General features: G+C 41.0%; 1 protein-coding gene across 1 annotated transcript; it reads right to left on the bottom strand.

Moving 5' to 3' along the window:
• Window positions 1-763: 763 nt before the first annotated feature.
• On the bottom strand, window positions 764-17,553 carry taf2 (TAF2 RNA polymerase II, TATA box binding protein (TBP)-associated factor). Its single transcript, XM_056411135.1, has 20 exons — window positions 17,436-17,553; window positions 17,177-17,276; window positions 16,847-16,932; window positions 16,597-16,732; window positions 14,663-14,817; window positions 14,319-14,433; window positions 13,909-14,018; window positions 12,257-12,322; window positions 11,998-12,124; window positions 11,344-11,469; window positions 9,179-9,319; window positions 8,839-8,949; window positions 8,238-8,431; window positions 7,346-7,485; window positions 6,920-6,989; window positions 6,152-6,261; window positions 3,135-3,364; window positions 2,519-2,668; window positions 2,295-2,397; window positions 764-2,211 (listed from the first exon to the last, which is right to left on the bottom strand). The coding sequence occupies exons 1-20, from the start codon at window positions 17,480-17,482 to the stop codon at window positions 1,910-1,912; spliced, it is 2,619 nt and encodes an 872-aa protein (XP_056267110.1). The 5' UTR covers window positions 17,483-17,553; the 3' UTR covers window positions 764-1,909.
• Between the last annotated feature and the right edge of the window lie 701 nt (window positions 17,554-18,254).

The following is an 18,254-nucleotide window of genomic DNA, read 5'->3' as shown; positions in this document are numbered from 1 at the left end:
CTACTACATGAAGCTATGCTGTGAAGGTAAGGCAAAATCACAATTAAATTTACATATACCATCTCGACTTCAGCCAGAAGGCGGAGGCTCCTGCCGCGATTGTGGAGGTATCGCAGTTTCCACATGGGGTGGAGAAAGGGGTAAACAAGGGACACAGAGGGCAAGAAGTGCTTCATTTTGTCACTTTAAGGGTTAGGGTATCGCAAGCAGATTTGCATACGTCACTCCCGGCTTAATTTCGCGGGTGCCGTGAACAGATTTGCGTCCGTCACTTCCGCCAAGTGCAGTGCACTGAATTGTAGTGCACTGCATTGCAGTGTACTTCGTGAAGTGTGCGGTAGTAGACACAGCCTATGTCATTGGCCAACGAGCGCACATTTTTGCGACCCAAGGAATCACCTTTCATCCGCCAATGAGAAGCCGGTCCTTGCCGAAACGACTGAAATATTTTCTCGATGCCGTACACACACGTTAGATCGCCTCGGAAAAGGGGAAGGGCTTATATATGGCGATATATTATATATTTTTCACATTAACTTAAGTGGTTGTTGACAGGCTGACGGTCTCCCACACACATTTAGCGCGTCAACACGGTATATTTACTATTTAAATGATTTGGCATATGTTTTTTGACAGGATGTTTTTTTTTTTTTCATCTACAAATTTTAAGAGGGGCGGCGCCCTAGCGCCCCCTATGGACGAACCGCCACTGACAGCAACACACAACCAGACATGGACACAGAAGAGATCAAAATAATCCATGTAGCCTTCCATACATCTTTAAAAGTTGACACAACCCATTTTACACAAAGGATCAATACCGTGCTTTTGGCACAAATATTAATAAAAATTAAATTGCATTCAATTTATTAAAAAACAATTAAATGAACAAATCTTACGAAACAAATTACCGCATAGAAAACACAAGGGCTAGATTCCTCAGTTAAGCATCCCAAATTCTCCATGAATTCTATACTTGATCCTCTCATTCCTCTACATTTCTTTGATGACTGGTTTGTATCTACTGTACTGTGTCTTTATAGCCAATGTAAAGGTTATTGTGTCGAACAAGAGGAATAACTACTGTTATGGGAAATCTCATAGCACGTTGGAGACGAGGGTCCCCAGGATAATTCACCAGTAGAGTGGGAATAACTGCTGATGTAGGACTTTGTCTTTTGTTTGTCATATTAAGACAAGGCAAGCTTAATTTAGGAGACCAATTGAACAAGAAACCCGTACTTTAACACATCACTACTTCGGTAAATTAAATGGGCAACATTGAATTCTGCATGTTGTTTCCATTGTTTAAAACCATCAGACCTACTGCTAGAGTAAACCAGCCTTATTGAGCTGGATTTAATCTAGTTAAAACATCTATGAGCACAAAAGTAGCTTTCATCATCAATGATCGCAGTTGGTATACAAAACATATCTCTATTTAAAAGAAAACACTAGCATTAATTGAGTTTCAATTGTACAGGGAATCCGAATGTTTTAATCATTATCAGGGGGATGCTGTTTGCAGGACGTTAAAGACACCAGAGGCCCAGTCCAGGCAGAATGGTTCGATCCACATCACAATCCATCATGTCTACCCCTCGGAAGCCGCTCACTGAATGTTGGGATGGAGCTGTGTGGACGAGGCACACCCGAGTAGTGTCTAGGCAGAGTGCATGATATCCGTTTGCCCGTTTGTGGAGAAAGGTGCATATGGTTGCATGCCAGATTGGAAGTGGTGTCTTAAGTGCTGAAATAGATTTGGAACATTACACATGGAACAGCACCCTCTTCCTTCACACTTTGTCCATTTAACTCTTCCTGTTGGTTGAAAGCACCGAGTAGAGAATTTTTAGATAAACAACATAGTTAACCCGAAGTAGGAGTTGGAAACTGAACTCCAGACGCTTCAGTCAGACAGAGATGGCGAGCGCAGGGACCTGCCGCTGGCCGGGCTGTTGCTGTAGGCGTGAGAGTTGTCCCTCTCTCTGTCCTTCTCCTTGTCCTTGCTCTCGTGTTTATGCTTGTGCTTGTGTTTGTGCTTGTGCTTCTTCTTTTTCTTCTTGTGCTCATGGTGGTGGTGGTGGTGGTGGTGATGGCCGTGCTCGCCACCATGTTTGGAGGACGAGGAGGTGGTCTCCTTGGGGAAGGACGGCACGGGCGTGGCGGGCATGGACAGAATGGACTGTTCCACTGATGGAGGCTCTTTACCTGGGAAGAGAGAGGGCAGGTGTGTTACCAGGTTATTGGGGGTTTAATAAGTGTTCTGAATGTGTGTGTGTGTGTTTGCTCACCTGGCGTGGAGGGTCTCTCTAACAAATTGAGATGATGGTGAATGAAGGCCTGACTGTCATGAACCGTCTCCATATCAATATCTTCGTCTTCCATTGTGTTGAACTACAACAAACCAAATAACGTGTTTTAACATAAAAACAGTTCACATGACTTCTATATATTTATCTTCTTGGCTGAGACGTTGCTAGAACAGAACATGGCAGGAGAACACTTGAATAGATACCCTGATCTTGTATCGTCCCCCTCGTGCATCCTCCTCCTGTTGCTGGAGCACCTGTCCTGGCTCTGGAGGGGAGCCCAGCGGGGTCTCAGCCTTCCTCTTCAGGCCCACCCCACACACCCCCAAGGACATAGGATCGGGCTCTTCATCCACCTGGCAGACACAAACACAAACTTTAATGTAGCATAGAAAACGAACCGCCAAGCAGCTCGCTGATTACATCTCCTCTCTTCCTCCTTCTGTCTCATGGATTGCGGAGGTCTGGATCGTGGTCCATGCCTTCATCATTTGTTATATTCATTGAATGTTTATTTAACCCTAAAGCTGTTCATCTGGTCACATGACATCTATTGTTTGAGGGTGCGAAAGTTTTTTTTTGAGATCTTCCTGATCTGATGTGAGGTCAAAGGTCAGGGCTGTCGTATGCATGTACAGATTGTAAAGCCCTCTGAGGATAATTTGTAATGTTTGGCTTTGCAAAATAAACTGAATTGAATCACCATTAGCAGAGAAACCAGGAATATGCCCTACCAAGAAATAACCAATAATCTAGTTCAGTCAGTAGTTCATAAAGTGCATTTCCTATTAAAACTACACTAACCCCACCAACACCACTTACAGCTGAGTAGCTCATGCCCACGCCATGGATGCCTATGCTGGCGGGCGTGTCCATGACAGAGCTGCCCCCCAGCTCGGGCTTCATGGTGGGGTTCAGGACAGCTTTCTTCTCCTTCAGGTTGAGCACGAGGCCCAGCTCTGGCAGGGGGAGGCAGGAAGGCCGAGTCAGACCAAACAGGGTGTGGTAGAGGTTCACGGCATCACAGCGCAACCGCCAGTCGTGGGAGGTGCCTGAGGGGGAAAAGGTTGTCGAGTGAGGGCAGTGGGATGGAAAACAAAAGGCAAGGTAAGAACAAATAAGTTGGAAATGGGTGCTTTGTAACTAAGATAGCTACAGAAGAAAGATAATCTGAAGCTGTGTTGATACAAGCCTTCACAGCCCCATCATTCTCTGGGACACCAGAGGAACAATGAAGAAGCAAGATGACTTAAGAGTGTTTACGGCAAAACCTCATAAACAACCTTCAAAATGCCGAGATGGGACCGTAATTATCTGTAAAATCATATCTCAAAGTCAAGTTTTAAATGCATTACCAAAAAAATGGTAGCTTGAATATCCTGCATTTGTAGATTTATAAGAAAGCATTTACAAACATGTCGACACAGCTTTTATTATTTAACTATTCATTACGGTTACCCATGCAGAGTGTGAGAACTGAGAAGTTGCAGAAATTTGAATACCCTGCCATGACTAACAATTACAATATAGTCAGTGGCTTTGGAAGAAGGTTGAAATAAATGACGAGCAGCAGCAAGTTGAGGCTATGTTGTTATGGCACTGACCTTCAGCCAATGAAACATCATCGTGTGTTTCTGTTTAACACATGGAGGAACTGTGTGTGTGTGTGTGTGTACCACACTCTGGTCACTGTGTATTTAAACTGGCAGCACAGCAGTCCAGCAGCCACCCACATGGGCTGACAGACAAACAGAAGTTCACTGAGATAATGAACATTAATATAGTCGGTCAACCTTCAAGTTTGTAAATCAATAAATTAGATAACACGCGAAACAAGAGCCCAGCGTCTTTCAGGAATAAGGAATTGTGAACATATACTTGTACATGATGTGTATTTATATTGGCACACTGAGCCGTTGTGGCCTGGCTTGCTGGCTGAGAGACACATAGGACCCCCTGGAAGAAAAATAACGAAACCCGAGGACATGGCAGAACCGAGTGCATACATGGCGGAGTTGGAACCCAAAAAAGTAGACCTTAACCTTTGACAAAATAATAATGAAGGCACAGGGAGCTGAATATTTAATATTATTCTAACAGAAGCTCCCGATAGAGACGGTGGTTAGCTTGGATTCTTATGAGGTGTCTGACAATGAACAAAGAGGACAGTGGAGCCAACAACAACCCCACCACATGGCGACAACATGATGATAATACGACTTTAGAGAGAAAAAACACCCAAATGCTGTAAGATATACAGTTGTACTTGGATCTGGCATGTGGACATCTTATATTGTAAGAAGTGGACAATGGCCACCTAAAAAATATTGTGGTAGCGAACTGTCAATCACAAGGTAGCCCTGCTAAAACGGACCCTGCTTATTGGTCTGTTTGAGTCTCAATGGGACCATCATTTACTAAATGAACATCATGCTGTATTGAAGGAGACTCAAACTAGAAATTGACACATTCACTCATGTTTACTGAGGTAATAAATCATCTTCTCATCGTACCGAGTAAGAATGCAAGTTTGAACCACTTCTAGACCTGGAGGTTTCCACCCAATTGAAACCCATTAATATCAATGTTGAAGGTAGCAGTAAGATACATTTACAACATGCATTCAGGACAAAGTAGTAGTGTTCCTATAAAAAGGAATATCTTTGTGTTGCTCGCACAAAACAAGATATTTAAAGAAGTCACCTTTGGCTTTAAAAACTTGTGAAAGGCATCTTTTAGTTTTGTCCACATGTTATCAAATAAATGAAAACCACACCATCACACGCACTATACACGTGGCTGGAAGTGAATGTACAGCAATGTATATGGATGGAAGCAAGTGGATAACATGAAGAACGTGAGTTGTGTCTGACAGTATCTACCCAGTGGTACACATGTTGACACTGTATCTCTGCCTTTCTCCATCTGAATGACAGAAGGCAACCAGTTATAAATGAGATGATAACAGATGTAGCATGGTTGTATATATATCCTTACTGTTAACCCTTGTGTTGCCTTAGGGTCATTTTGACCCGAATCAATATTACACCCTCCCCCCGCCTTTGGGTCATTTTGACCCGATTCAATGTTTCACCCTCCTGTTACCTTTATATTTACTAACATATTTTACCCTTTGGGTTCAATTTGACGCCAGCAATTAAAACCTCCAGGAAATTATTAGAATTAATATTGTTTTCCAAGTTTAAGTGTGAGGCACTTTATGTTTGTTTGTTGACTACCGAAAGAACACCGACATTAAACATTGAATGGGGTCAAATTAATCCTAAGGCGGGGGGAGGGTGTAATATTGATTCGGGTCAAAATGACCCTAAGGCAACACAAGGGTTAAGGGGCTCTGGTTAGAATGGATGCTGTACGTGCTTCACTTTGTTTACTAAACAAAGAGAAGGTCCCTGAACACTGACAACAGTATGTTTAAGAAAGCAAAGTGCTAGTGTATTACCTTTCATAACACAGGCAGTTCAAAACCTGCCTGGTTATGAGTTTGGCTTCAGTCAACTCAAAGAATTTATGAATGAAGCTCCAAAGCCATTCGGTACAGTGAAGGAGGCAACTGCGCTGCTTTGGACTGATAAACTACACTGGTACAGTGACGACTAGCAAACCTCTGTTTTCTGTCTGTTGGCTTTGGCGAGCATGCAGTTCCTTTCCAACTGCTTCCCCTTTGGCGTCAAGGTAACACAGACTGACATGGTTACGTACCTGCCAACTATCCCTTAAAAAGGAGGGCAGCTTGACTGATTGTTGACAACAAGATGTCATGAGGATTTTACATCCTGTCGCTTCATAAAGAGTGCGAGTGCGAGTGTGTGTCTCACCTGAGTTCATAAGTTTCCAGAGCTGGTCGACCAGAGCTTCATTACACAGAGCAGAGTCTGTAGTCTTGTTGAAAGGTGGATTCTTACACAGCATACCCAGGATCTTATGTCTGATTGGACAAGAAACAACAAATGCAGACATGAAAATTAAACGCCATGCTGGCTATTGGTCAGTCATTTAGCATCAGAGGAGGTATCCTGGTTCCTGACACAAAGACATCCCTTCCTAAAGCAAAGCAACGTTCAGGCTTTAGGAGTTTGAGGTCAGAGCCTGTTGGTATCAAGTTCCTTCTTTGAGCCTCATTTCATCTTTAGCTGAAGTTTTAGAGGTCACCCTTAACGGGAAATGGCTTCAGGAAGTCTACATTTGGGTCCGTGATTATTGCTTTAAGATATACTTGAAAAGTGTGAACCTATCCAGTTTAAGGCCTCTGAAGGTGTCAAGGGGCCGGTTAGGTGATATTTGGAAATTCCAGTGACATTTGTTTACTTTTACATTCAACTGTTTGTAGATTGTTGATGTCGTTTTCTTTTGTAAATTCTAAAAGAAATGTGACAAAGTCTGACAAAATCAGAAACTTGTTCATTTCAATTAATACAATTTCCTGAATTCCCCACTAACTCCATTAACCTCGAGCAATAAATGTTCTAGCACCATGCCTGTTTCGTATAATAGCGTAATGTGCGACAGAAGTGAAAATACAAATTGGGAGGACAAGATTTACAAATCTTTCATTAGCAACAGTATGAGTGTGTGAGAGAGCTGACCTGACATAATGAGCTGGGTCATTCTGGACCATGAGGAGCAACCACTGCAGGTCTGCCAAGCTTCTTTCAACTACGGGACACAAAAAAAAAAGAGACACATGACAGAACCAACAACAACTAAATACAGGGACAAAATCAAATCAAACAAACATTTGGGTAATGCAGCGTTTAGTCTCCCACAAACTAATGTTGATTCTTAGGACCAAAATTGATTTTTAATTGCGTAGATAAGTGGGTTAAGGATCAGTCCGCTGGGTGCTAATAAAGTGACTGTGTCCATGGAGTTTTGAAAAATTAGAAAAAGTAAAATCAACTATAATAATGTAAACAAACAGAGGCATACCTAAAACAAGAGGTGTGATTGATTCATGCTAAACTTGCACATATAAACACTTTTTACTTAAAATGTTGAGTCATTTGTCCTACCTCGAGTGTAGTCCACTAGAGCCTCCAGTGCAGCGACACGGACGTCGACAAAGTGTCCGTACTCGGCGTAGGACTTGAAGAGTGACGCGTCACTGGGAATGTGACCGTTCTTCTGAAGCTGGCGGATCGCACTCAGACAACTGCAGAGAGGGAGGGGAGGAACAGGGGCGGGGGGTGAAATCAATGCTAAAACGTGATTAATAGAAGGGAATAACTGTTTGCTCTTCCTTTTGGAAAGATTATTCAGAAATAATACCTTATACATTAGTCTAATCTTGTGACTCACGCTTTAACTTTTATGTCCTTAACTTTGTTTGTTAACTGACAGCAGCAGATGGATATGCATATTCTAAAATTTAAAGCTATACTGCCTTACAAAATATATTACAATTACAAACTGACAAAATATTAACAATAGATATGCCAACAATCTAATAATTAGTTTTAATTCCTAAGGAATGATTATAAGTATGGAAACTTTGTCAACTAAAGATAAATTATATATTTTTGTCTTATGTTAATTGACTTAACTTCCATCTCAACATAAATACAAATACTTCTGTGTTTCCATACATGTACGGAACACTATATTACTTGTCATATATAGTAGACCGATTTCCATTTGTATTTTCTGACATTTTAAGCATTAACGTAAGATCAAGACTAAATAAATAATTTGGTGTCTTGCAAAACAGTTATTGTACTCTGTAAAAAAAGTGTTCCTAAATTATTGTGGCAGAATTCCTGCTGGAACACTTAATTCTAACATTTCTAAAAATAATGAGTGGCTGCTTGTTAGGAGACAAGATCCCAGTACAAAGCTGGTCTTTACTTGGTTTACAGCAATAGGAAGTAATATAGCAACATTATTTTAACAACTGAAACTCTGAACCTGACAGTGATGGTGTTTCTGAAGCTCGGAAGCAGTTTTTCCATGTTGAGGAATCGCGTGATCTCCTCCAAGATGAGGCGGACGTCAGCATTCAAGTTGTCCACAGTGCGCACCTCGTTGTTAATGCTGATGGCCGGAGTCAGAGAGTTGGTCAGCGCTCCGATCAGCTCGGCACGGTAGTAGTTATCTGAGAACTGGTGGAGGAACATTTACTGATGAAATATGCTATGCTTTTAGGGTTTTTAATAAAGAAAGCTTTTAAACCATGTGTATGAGGCCACTCAATTAGTTGAAAATTCAAAAACGAAACAATTAAACATAATTATGTATATAATATTACAATTTTGCAAGTGCATCTTTAGCTTCTATATTGTGACATATTCCCCAGTGAAACTGAATATTAAAACGGTGTACAGTTACAGAGGCATTTAAATTGAATTATTGGCATTTAATTGGACCTCAAATAAGACTGCATCCCTTGTGGCTAAAAGATGCAGATTAATTGAGGAATTGATGTCATAATAGTATTGTTTGGCCCACATCATACTGAGTTATTATGTTGTTATTTCATTGTGAAAAGCCATCCAAGTGAAAGCGTTACTTTGTTTTTCCTGTTGTCATTATACTTGATGAGATCAAGGATGAAGTTGAGGACATCTTTGGGACAGAGGTTCTGGACGTCTCGAAGCAAGGCCATGGCAACGGGCATCGTCTGACATGGAAAATAAAGAAAAAACAATACTCATTTGATGATATTTCTATGTAAAAGATGGAGAAACATATTTCCCAGTTCAATTTAACACTGTGTGATTCAGGTGTAGCACATGACCTTGTAAGTCGAGGAATTGTGGCAAAAACATGTCCGAAGAGGGACATTTTAATGCTCAGTGCTCTGCGGTGGACAAAACACTAAAAGGACAGTTGAAGTTGTTGGATGGTACCTTTTGCAGGAAGTAACTCTGGAAGCTGAGGAAGTTGTTGGTCTTGACAATGTTGGGGCAGCTCTTACAGCAGAACATTCGCGTAAACAGGGACTTCATGGCTGGTGGACCCTGCCACGTGCTAACCATGGCATTGGCTATCTGCAGGGTTCCATGCACACAGGATAGAAGAGAAGCGGTTAGACATGTGGTTAGTTGGCATCACGGTAAAATAACGCCCATATGCTGAAAAGCTTGTGGAAAGTAAAAATGAAAAGAGAGTTGTGGGTGTTGTTTAGGAAATATTGCAGAAGCAGAAAAAAAGACACTTTGAGTATGTTGTAACTTGCATAAAATGTTACTGTCTGTTTCGGTGGCGAGAGCTGAGCTACAAAGTAAAAGGAAAATTTACACACGAGTGTTCCATGGTTTCACCAGCAGCTGCAGTGGTCTTTGGGTTCCAACAGGATAATGGAGAATGTATATTAATGTAGTAATATAGGAGGAAGAGTCACTTACACAGGATGTTGTAATTTGGTAAGGTAAATAAAGGGGGTGCAGGTTTTCAAAGTGTGTGGACACATTCACAGACATATCTGTGATTTTCTTTGTGCGTTTTTTTTTAACGCGGATTTGTCAGTTTTAACAACCATTTACAGAGTTCTCAGGTTCTGGCTGCTCCTTTTTTCTTCCCACATTTTCCACCAGTAAAAAGCAAGCAAATGCAATCAACTAACCATAATGCAGCAACGTCTATTTGTGGTCAGTCATAATTCACTTGGTGGTCTGTGAGTGTCTGTTGTGCAGTATATACCAAAGGCCATTACGATGAGAGTCTGTTGGGAGTTCTTTGGCCAAATACTTTAACATATTAAAAGAGGTGAAGTGTTTCTATTTCCACCTCCACTCAGTTTATCATGTTGAGACAATATTGGTTCAGGTGGAACGTGAATAGCGGAAATCCAGCGGGGTTAAAGTTGGAATAGACCGAATCCACAGAATGGAGAATATTATTATTTAGTCAACGGAGCAGCAAGGGTTAAACCGGTGGGTGGCATTGCTAGCTGGGAGGCTGATTGTTGTTCTCATAGTGCAGCCCTTTGCACTATATTGTTTCTACTACAAAAGAAAAACATTTGAACCCAAATATTAAATGGAAGAGTGATGTAATGACAAGTTCCACGACCAAAGAAATTCTGAGTCAACTGACAATCTAATCAGTTGTAAAACTAAGTGTCTCCATAAAGTGTCACACAAAAACTCAATTTTGAATCTTGTGTTGAACAGAGACACTATTTCGAAATAAGTCATTGAGCATGAAAAACAAGTAATCATGGAAATAAATCAAACTATTTGGTACAGTCTCTCAAAGAAAAGAAGATGGTTTCAATATGAAGTTGTGTGTGTTTTAAGAGTGACAGGATCATGCTAAATACCCAGCAAATTGTTACATTTAACTGGCTTTGCATTTTATTAGTGTTGGATTCCAGTGTAAAAATATTGTACATGCATTTATATAAATGTAAAAATATATAAGCACATTTCTATTGTAACATGCATCTAATTAGATGTAATGGATATTTAATCTAATTAGATTAATTATAACTCACATTACTGGATAGAATATCAAACGCACGGGATTACATTAACTTTGTTCAAGGCTTTTTTGTTACAGTTGAGACATAAACTCAACGAACAGTGAAATGATAAGAACATGCGTGACAGATGTGGTGTTGGGCAGTGGTTCTCCACTGGTCTGGGGAATGATTCTTCCACTGGTCTGGGGAAGTGGTTCTCCACTGGTCTGGGACAGTGGTTCTCCACTGGTCTGGGACAGTGGTTCTCAACTGATCTGGCTGCGGGACCTACCATCACCCTCGAGGAACATTTTCAACTTTTTAAATTGATTTAGTGAAAAGATGGTGCAGTTTGAACCTGTGATAGTAAAAAAAAAAAATCACAATATGTAAATACTAAAAAACATTAAGCAGCACTCACTTCAACATTAGTGCACCACTGACATACCCTGACGGATGAATTCATAATGGGAGAACTGGGGATGTATTTTAATACAAAGTAAATGTAGGGCGTGATGGTCCAACATTTGTGGAACTTCCTCAACACGTACAAAGCAGAAATAGTGTTTATTTTTTCTATGGTGGACGACACCACCCCCCCCCCCCTACCTTGGCCAAACAGAAGCAGGCCTGCATGCGGACTTTGTAGAAACACTGTTCCTGCTCCAGGATGTCAGTCAGAGCCAGTCTGGAGGCAGGAGTCGGGAACTTTTCCAACGCCGAGATGGACTCCTCCTATCCAAGAGATAAGGCATGCTCATCTGACGGACATTAAACCCATAAAGAATTTTCAGAAAACTAAAGGTTAAATAACTCCTTATCCAAGATGTCTAATCAGCTGAAACACTCCAGTTTACAGTAGCAGCCTGTTGCTACAACCTGAACATTAAATGAGCAGCAAAAAAACAAACATATACATGTTAATAAAAGTTACTGGAAGGAATTTTCTTTTCGTGTTGATTTAGGTAGTGTTTCATAACCGGTTAAAATTTCCTCCTAACTTAAAACCATGACAGCAGAATATAAGAAGAAGCTGTTACCAACATGTGTTCAATCGCTCTTGGCAAATAAAAGTGAGCGAGGGATTAAAGGAGTGGTTATGGTTGGGACTGGGTGAATCCGGATACTTTGCTACCCGGGACCTGGATCCAAAATAGAACCGTGATTTTAGCTGTGGGTAAAAAAATTAACAAACGGCAGCCAGGTGGATGTATAAGAAAACCAGTTAGTTTTATGATTTACAAATAATAAATAATAAAATACCTGTGCAACTACATCCCTCTCATAGCGTAGCTGATACTGCCACATGAAGTCAGCCTGCTCAAACTCCACCTTCCGCAAAATGGACATGTCTGGGTCGATGCGGATCCATAGGAGGGGGGAGTCGGCACTGCAGACGGAACAGGAGTTGAAGTACCTCAACTCACGCAGGTACATCTACCTTCATGTAATACATTATATTAATAGAGTGACAAGACAATAACTCAATTCCTAGATGGCATTTCCCAGAATGACGTCTTACTCCATGGCCGATAAATCCATGTCAACTTCCTCTCCATTCATCAGAGGGATTTTCTTTTTCTTGTTTCTGGAAGAGGAAACCAACAGAACATTCAGTGATATGTCAATAGAAAAACTCCAAGACAAACACGGGGCACATTCTTGTTTACTTTTTAGCTCTTTATTGTTGACATTTCTGTCTGTGGCATATTGATGAGATCTGGTCTTTTTATAGGGAAGAGTCTGGCAATACGATATATATATATTAGGGCTGTCCATCGATTAAAAAAAATTAACTAATTAATCGCACATTTTGAAATCGAGATTAATTAATCGCGATTAATCGCAATTAAAAGTTAAAAGTTAAAAGTTCATTCTTTTTAAAGACCAAACTTCACACAGAGCTGTGTTTTCAAAGAGGCTCCTACCTATAAAGTGCCAGCGAGGTATTTAATATCGTGGATGATAAATTGTTTCTTCAGTGAAATATCCAGATTCGTAAAAAAAAGAAGTATATTGAGACTCCATTGGTCCTGTCATCTTTAACACTGAACAGCAGCAGAACCAGTGGCCTTGGTAACTGACTGACATTCACATATGTCCTGTTAACCCTCTGGAGGCTGGGCTCATGTCTCCATTTTACAAAAAAATTTAAATTCACCTTTTAAAGGCGTTTGCATATGACACATACCCACGTGTTCTACATCAAACATTCCAGAACAATCTCAGCTCTATTCAATGAGGCTCAGTTGTCCTGGTGCCGTGTTCTCTGCTCTCTGACTGACAGGCTGCTAATGAGCCTCACCTGTGAGGTGGGAGGTCCTTTGTGATTTACTGAGTGTTCATTGGTTGTTTTTTCCCCAAAATGTTGACAGACAAACTGATTGACCAATCACGTTGAAGGTTTCGTGTGACGAGTTCTTTCCGCGCCGCGTCACCCGACACGTCGCCCCTTCGTTCCTCTGTGTATCAGAGGGGGAGACGGGAGGAAGGAGGAGCAGGAGGAAACCCGACTGATTCATACACGAGTTAAAACTGATTTCTGCTTCTTATTTTCGCGGAAAAATAATTGTTTTAAAAACGGAAACAGTGTTAAACCGTACTGCCGCGGCTTGACACTCGGTTTGAGTGTAAAAACTTCAACGAACACCGGAAGTAAACAAAGTTGCGTCAATTGCGTTAAAATATTTTAGTGCGTTAACGCGGCCAAATTAATCGCATAGATTAACGCGTTAACGCTGACAGCCCTAATATATATATATATATATATTGTGATACAGGGATTACAATTATCTCTCCATATATATTGTGATGTATTCATATACTGTAAGACAAGCAATAGAGTGCAATTTTTGTTATCCAATCAAAACAGTGGGATCTACATATTCATTTATCACAATCCCTGTAGTATCCAACATCAACACACAACACAAAATGAGCCATTGTCTGCTAAAGATCCATGCATGGAAACTAATTATTTTTAAATAACAGTATCACAAAAAAATTATATTACGATACTTAACTGTATCAACATTTTATCAGTAAGTCGACAACTGATCACACAGTACATTAGAAAAGAGTATAATATGATAAATAACTATCTGTATTATTTGATAATGATAAAATAGATTATATCAACATTCACTAATCATGAGAGAATGAACCATGTGGTACCGTCTGCTCTTGGAGTGACAGGGGATGTCGTGTTTGAGGCTGTTCTCCTCGATTTGCAGCATGTGGTTGAAGGATCCATCCAGCTCCTGTACCGTCACTTTGATGGGACCCTGCAGGGATATGTATACACAAATTAGTAGTATTATTGTCTGTCAAATAATCATCTGTGTAATTGTAATGGTACTTCAATAACAATCTGTAACATGACACGCTAGATTTATTCATCCATTTAAGTTCAATACAGGTCTGTAGAAGATAACAGAGAGGACTGCACTGTAAACAAATAACTAATGCATTCATTGAATAATGGCATCAGCAAGCATTCAGACAAGGTGTTTTGGATGACAATATACCTACATTTTGATTGAAGAGTTCTAAAAATTGACTTTCAGTTTGCTCTCAACGCTCACCACATATTTCTGAGTCCCCGATGACGTGTAGTCCTGTCGGATCTCCAGCTCGAGCACGTTCCTCTTCCTATTGAAGGCAAAGCTGCCAAAGAATTTCACCACAGCACTTTGGTCTCTGAGTACAAAAATGTTAAAGTTAACCAAGATAACTAAAGAGAGCCTGAACAACTCACCAGGTGAGAGAACATTCAGCAAGTTACATGGACTGATCATTTTACTGAGAGGTGTTTCCAATTCTTATGAAAGGTGTCAAACCTACCATGTGCTTTATTTTGAAAGAGGATTTAAGGTCTGGCATGACTAAATGGTTCATTGATAATCATCCCTACAGATAAAAAGGATACACCCATTGTTTGATGAGGGGACTGATGTCTTTGCCTGAGACGTTGGAGATGGATTTGAGAAAGGCGTGAGTGGACAGAAGCATCTGGCTCCACATATGACTCTGGTACTTCTGGGATGAAGCTGTGCTCGCCAGACTCAGAAGCTTGTTGAAAACCTACAGGACAGCAGAGAACCAAGCATTCAAGATGAAGACGTAAACCACTTTTTGTTATGAAGTCAAATAGATATTTTGGCTGTTTTGAAGTGGGGTTATATTAACTAATTATCCATACACTAGATGGCAGTGGGCAGTTTGGAGGTAGCATATAGGAGTTGTGACACATGAGCAAAGGGGGACTGTGGCTTAGTGGTGAGCAGGTTTGTCCTTCGATCAAAGGATCGACGGTTTGATCCCCAGCCCACGTCGATGTGTCCTTGGGCAAGACACTTAACCTCAAATTTGTTCCCGTAGCTGTGCATACGTTGTATGAATGTTTGTGAATGATACTTAGTCTTGATGTGCAGGTGGCTCCTCCCATCAGTGGGTGAATGATGTCATGTAGTGTTCAAGCATTTTGAGTGATCGGAAGACTAGAAAAGTACAGGTCCATTTATCAAAGCAATACGGCAGTGGAACAAGGCAGCAGCAAAACAGCAGCCTTTAGTTATCAAGCTCCTCTTTTATTGAATCAGCTTCCAATTTCAGTCCGGGCGGCAGACACAGTCACCTCATTTAAGAGTAGACTTAAGACTTTCCTCTTAGTCAGGGCTGAATCAGGTTTGCCCTGGTCCAGCCCCTGGATATGCTGCTATAGGCTTATAGCTGATAGGGGAAGTTTTAGGATGCACTGAGCACCTATCTCCTCTTTTCTCTCTCCTTATGGATGAATTTTCATCTCCATCACACATTACTAACTCTGCTTTCTCCCCGGAGTCCTTTTGACTTCACGTCTCATAGGGTCATCAGACCCTATGAGACGGCATAGATCCCATCTGCCTGATGGATCATCGAGGTCTGGATCGTGGAATTCCTGCTACCAACTACACCACTGCCCTGTTGAGACTCCGCCCACTGTTGAGACTCCGCCCACTCCTCCTCTCTACCTCCATCTGCCTGATGGTTCGTGGAGGTCTCCATCGTGGAATATGCCTACTACGAACTATTCATACACTCTGTCATATTAATTGAATGTATTTTAACTCTAAATCTGTCCTTCTGTACACATTACATCTATTGCACCTGTCCATCCTGGAGAGGGATCCTCCTCTGTTGCTCTCCTGAAGGTTTCTTCCCTTTTTCCCCCTGAAAGGTTATTTGGGAGTTTTTCCTGATCCGATGTGAGGTTTTGGGACAGGGATGTCTATGTGTACAGATTGTAAAGCACTCCGAGACAAATTAGTAATTTGTGAAATTGGGCTATACAAATAAACTGAATTGAATTGAAACTGAATATGATACATCTAAAAAAGTCAATATCAGTGCACTATATTGCATATAATGCACTGACGGAAATACACTGACTATGGATAAGTACCTCATACCTCACACCAAAACATCTAAAGTATCCCTTTAACCCTTGTGTTGCCTTAGGGTCATTTTGACCCGAATCAATATTACACCCTCCCCCCGCCTTTGGGTCATTTTGACCCGATTCAATGTTTCACCCTCCTGTTACCTTTATATTTACTAACATATTTTACCCTTTGGGTTCAATTTGACGCCAGCAATTAAAACCTCCAGAAAATTATTAGAATTAATATTGTTTTCCAAGTTTAAGTGTGAGGCACTTTATGTTTGTTTGTTGACTACCGAAAGAACACCGACATTAAACATTGAATGGGGTCAAATTAATCCTAAGGCGGGGGGAGGGTGTAATATTGATTCGGGTCAAAATGACCCTAAGGCAACACAAGGGTTAACAAAGACAACTGCAGTCAGGAGCCCAGACAACACCTGCAACATGAACTCCATGCTGATCCTGTTTTCGATCAGCCTCATCACCAGGTGGGCCTTACACTGGAACATCTTGTAGTACTCCCAGGACAAAGTGTGGGGGTGCTTGATGGAGAAGTGAAGGTGGGGAGTTGGGCTGAAGAGGAGAAAAAAAGTTTGGTCAGTGTGTTATGCAATAATGATCAAAAATGTTACTTATACTTATATTTAATTGAACGATAGGGATTCAAATTGATATGGAACTTGTTACTTGTCCTTCTCTTTGACTCCACTGAAAGTTGGGTGCAACAGAACTCCTCCCATCTTTAGCTCATATTCCACAATTTTGTCCAACTCCTGGTAAACAACGAAATAACATTTATTATTACAAAAACTCAAGTAAGAATTCAGTCATTTAAATTCAGTTTTAAATACGCAGTCATACATGATTATGAAATATTCTATTCGGATAGAATGAGTCCTTACTATTGCTGGCAAGTAACCATTGCTGGCCTTTTGCATTTTGAATGTTACCGCCTCTGCTGCCAATTCCCTGGAGAAACCGTGGAAGAATTCTGACCATTGAAAGAAAATCAGGTACCTCTTTGATCCAGTGGCGGTACTCATTGACGCCAAAGGTCTTCTTCAGGTAGAGGCCGTAGATGTAGCCTGAGATTCCTTTCAACACCCACTCATCAGCCCTGCAGAGGTCACAACACATCAAGTCACCACAGTCAAGGCCGAACAGAAAACAATCAATTCATCCCAATGTATGCTATGTCAAATATTTGATCAATTATTGAGAAGGAATAGCAGCAAATGTGGTGATGTTTATATATACAATATTTAAGTGAATTCACTTTTGACCAGCAATCACTCGAGACTTCAAAGTTCCTCTTCTTAGCATGATGTATGGTGACCAGGAAGTGTGAAGCTCCTTAACAAATAGGAGCAAAGGCGTTAGGAGACACCTTGAGACTGAGGACACACTGTTTGGAGCTCCTTAAAGTAGACAACCTTTTAGTTAAAGGCCACACTTCACTGGCTATTTGTGAATGTACCCATGTGGATTTTCTAGGAAGAAACTTGGCATGGCAGACACACGTCTGTCCTGACGGTTTCCTATTTCTTGTGCCTTCTCTTTATTTCTTGTGCCTTCTCTTTATCTCTAAATGGCTACTTAGCTCAATTACAGTTAATCCCCACTCTGATTAATTGCTTTCAGGCGAGATCAGACTTTCCTGAGGTCTTCTCTTCTGCGACACCAGTAGGCTCAACAACATAAGCAATCCAAGGCCCCACATTTGGTGTGTGTTTAGAGTTCAGCGCGGAGAGAGTAAGAGAGAATGAGAGGGGTGACACAAAAGCATTTTTCTGCACACTACCAGCGGCTCGAAAGCGTGTATGGCCCATTTAAAGACAACACCTAGTTTGTCTGAAGCAAACTTTTGACAGTTGTGATCCCAGTAATCATACTCTGATGGCAACCACAACAACTGGTCCCAGACCATTGTCAGAGGTTGTCTCAGATTGTTTCAGAGCAAGAGATATGCCAAATGGAGTAATTTGAGATGAAGTGGAGGAGAGCGATCAGTGCTGCATCAAGGTTACTAACTTTGACCCCAACCAGGATGAGCTTTTTGCACACTATAGTTTATTTTGACAGTGTTCTTGAAGTG

This window comes from Pseudoliparis swirei, unplaced genomic scaffold (genome assembly GCF_029220125.1).
Source record: "Pseudoliparis swirei isolate HS2019 ecotype Mariana Trench unplaced genomic scaffold, NWPU_hadal_v1 hadal_128, whole genome shotgun sequence".
NCBI lineage: Eukaryota > Metazoa > Chordata > Actinopteri > Perciformes > Liparidae > Pseudoliparis > Pseudoliparis swirei.
This window is presented reverse-complemented; position numbering and strand designations above follow the sequence as displayed.

Coding starts and splice junctions, on each gene's coding strand:
- taf2 (XM_056411135.1), bottom strand. CDS start 17,482: ATGCTAAGAAGAGGAACTTTGAAGTCTCGAGTGATTGCTGGTCAAAA. Junction 14,434..14,662: donor CCCCTCATCAAACAATGGGT/GTATCCTTTTTA, acceptor TTTTGTACTCAG/AGACCAAAGTGCTGTGGTGA. Junction 14,019..14,318: donor CGGGGACTCAGAAATATGTG/GTGAGCGTTGAG, acceptor ATATCCCTGCAG/GGTCCCATCAAAGTGACGGT.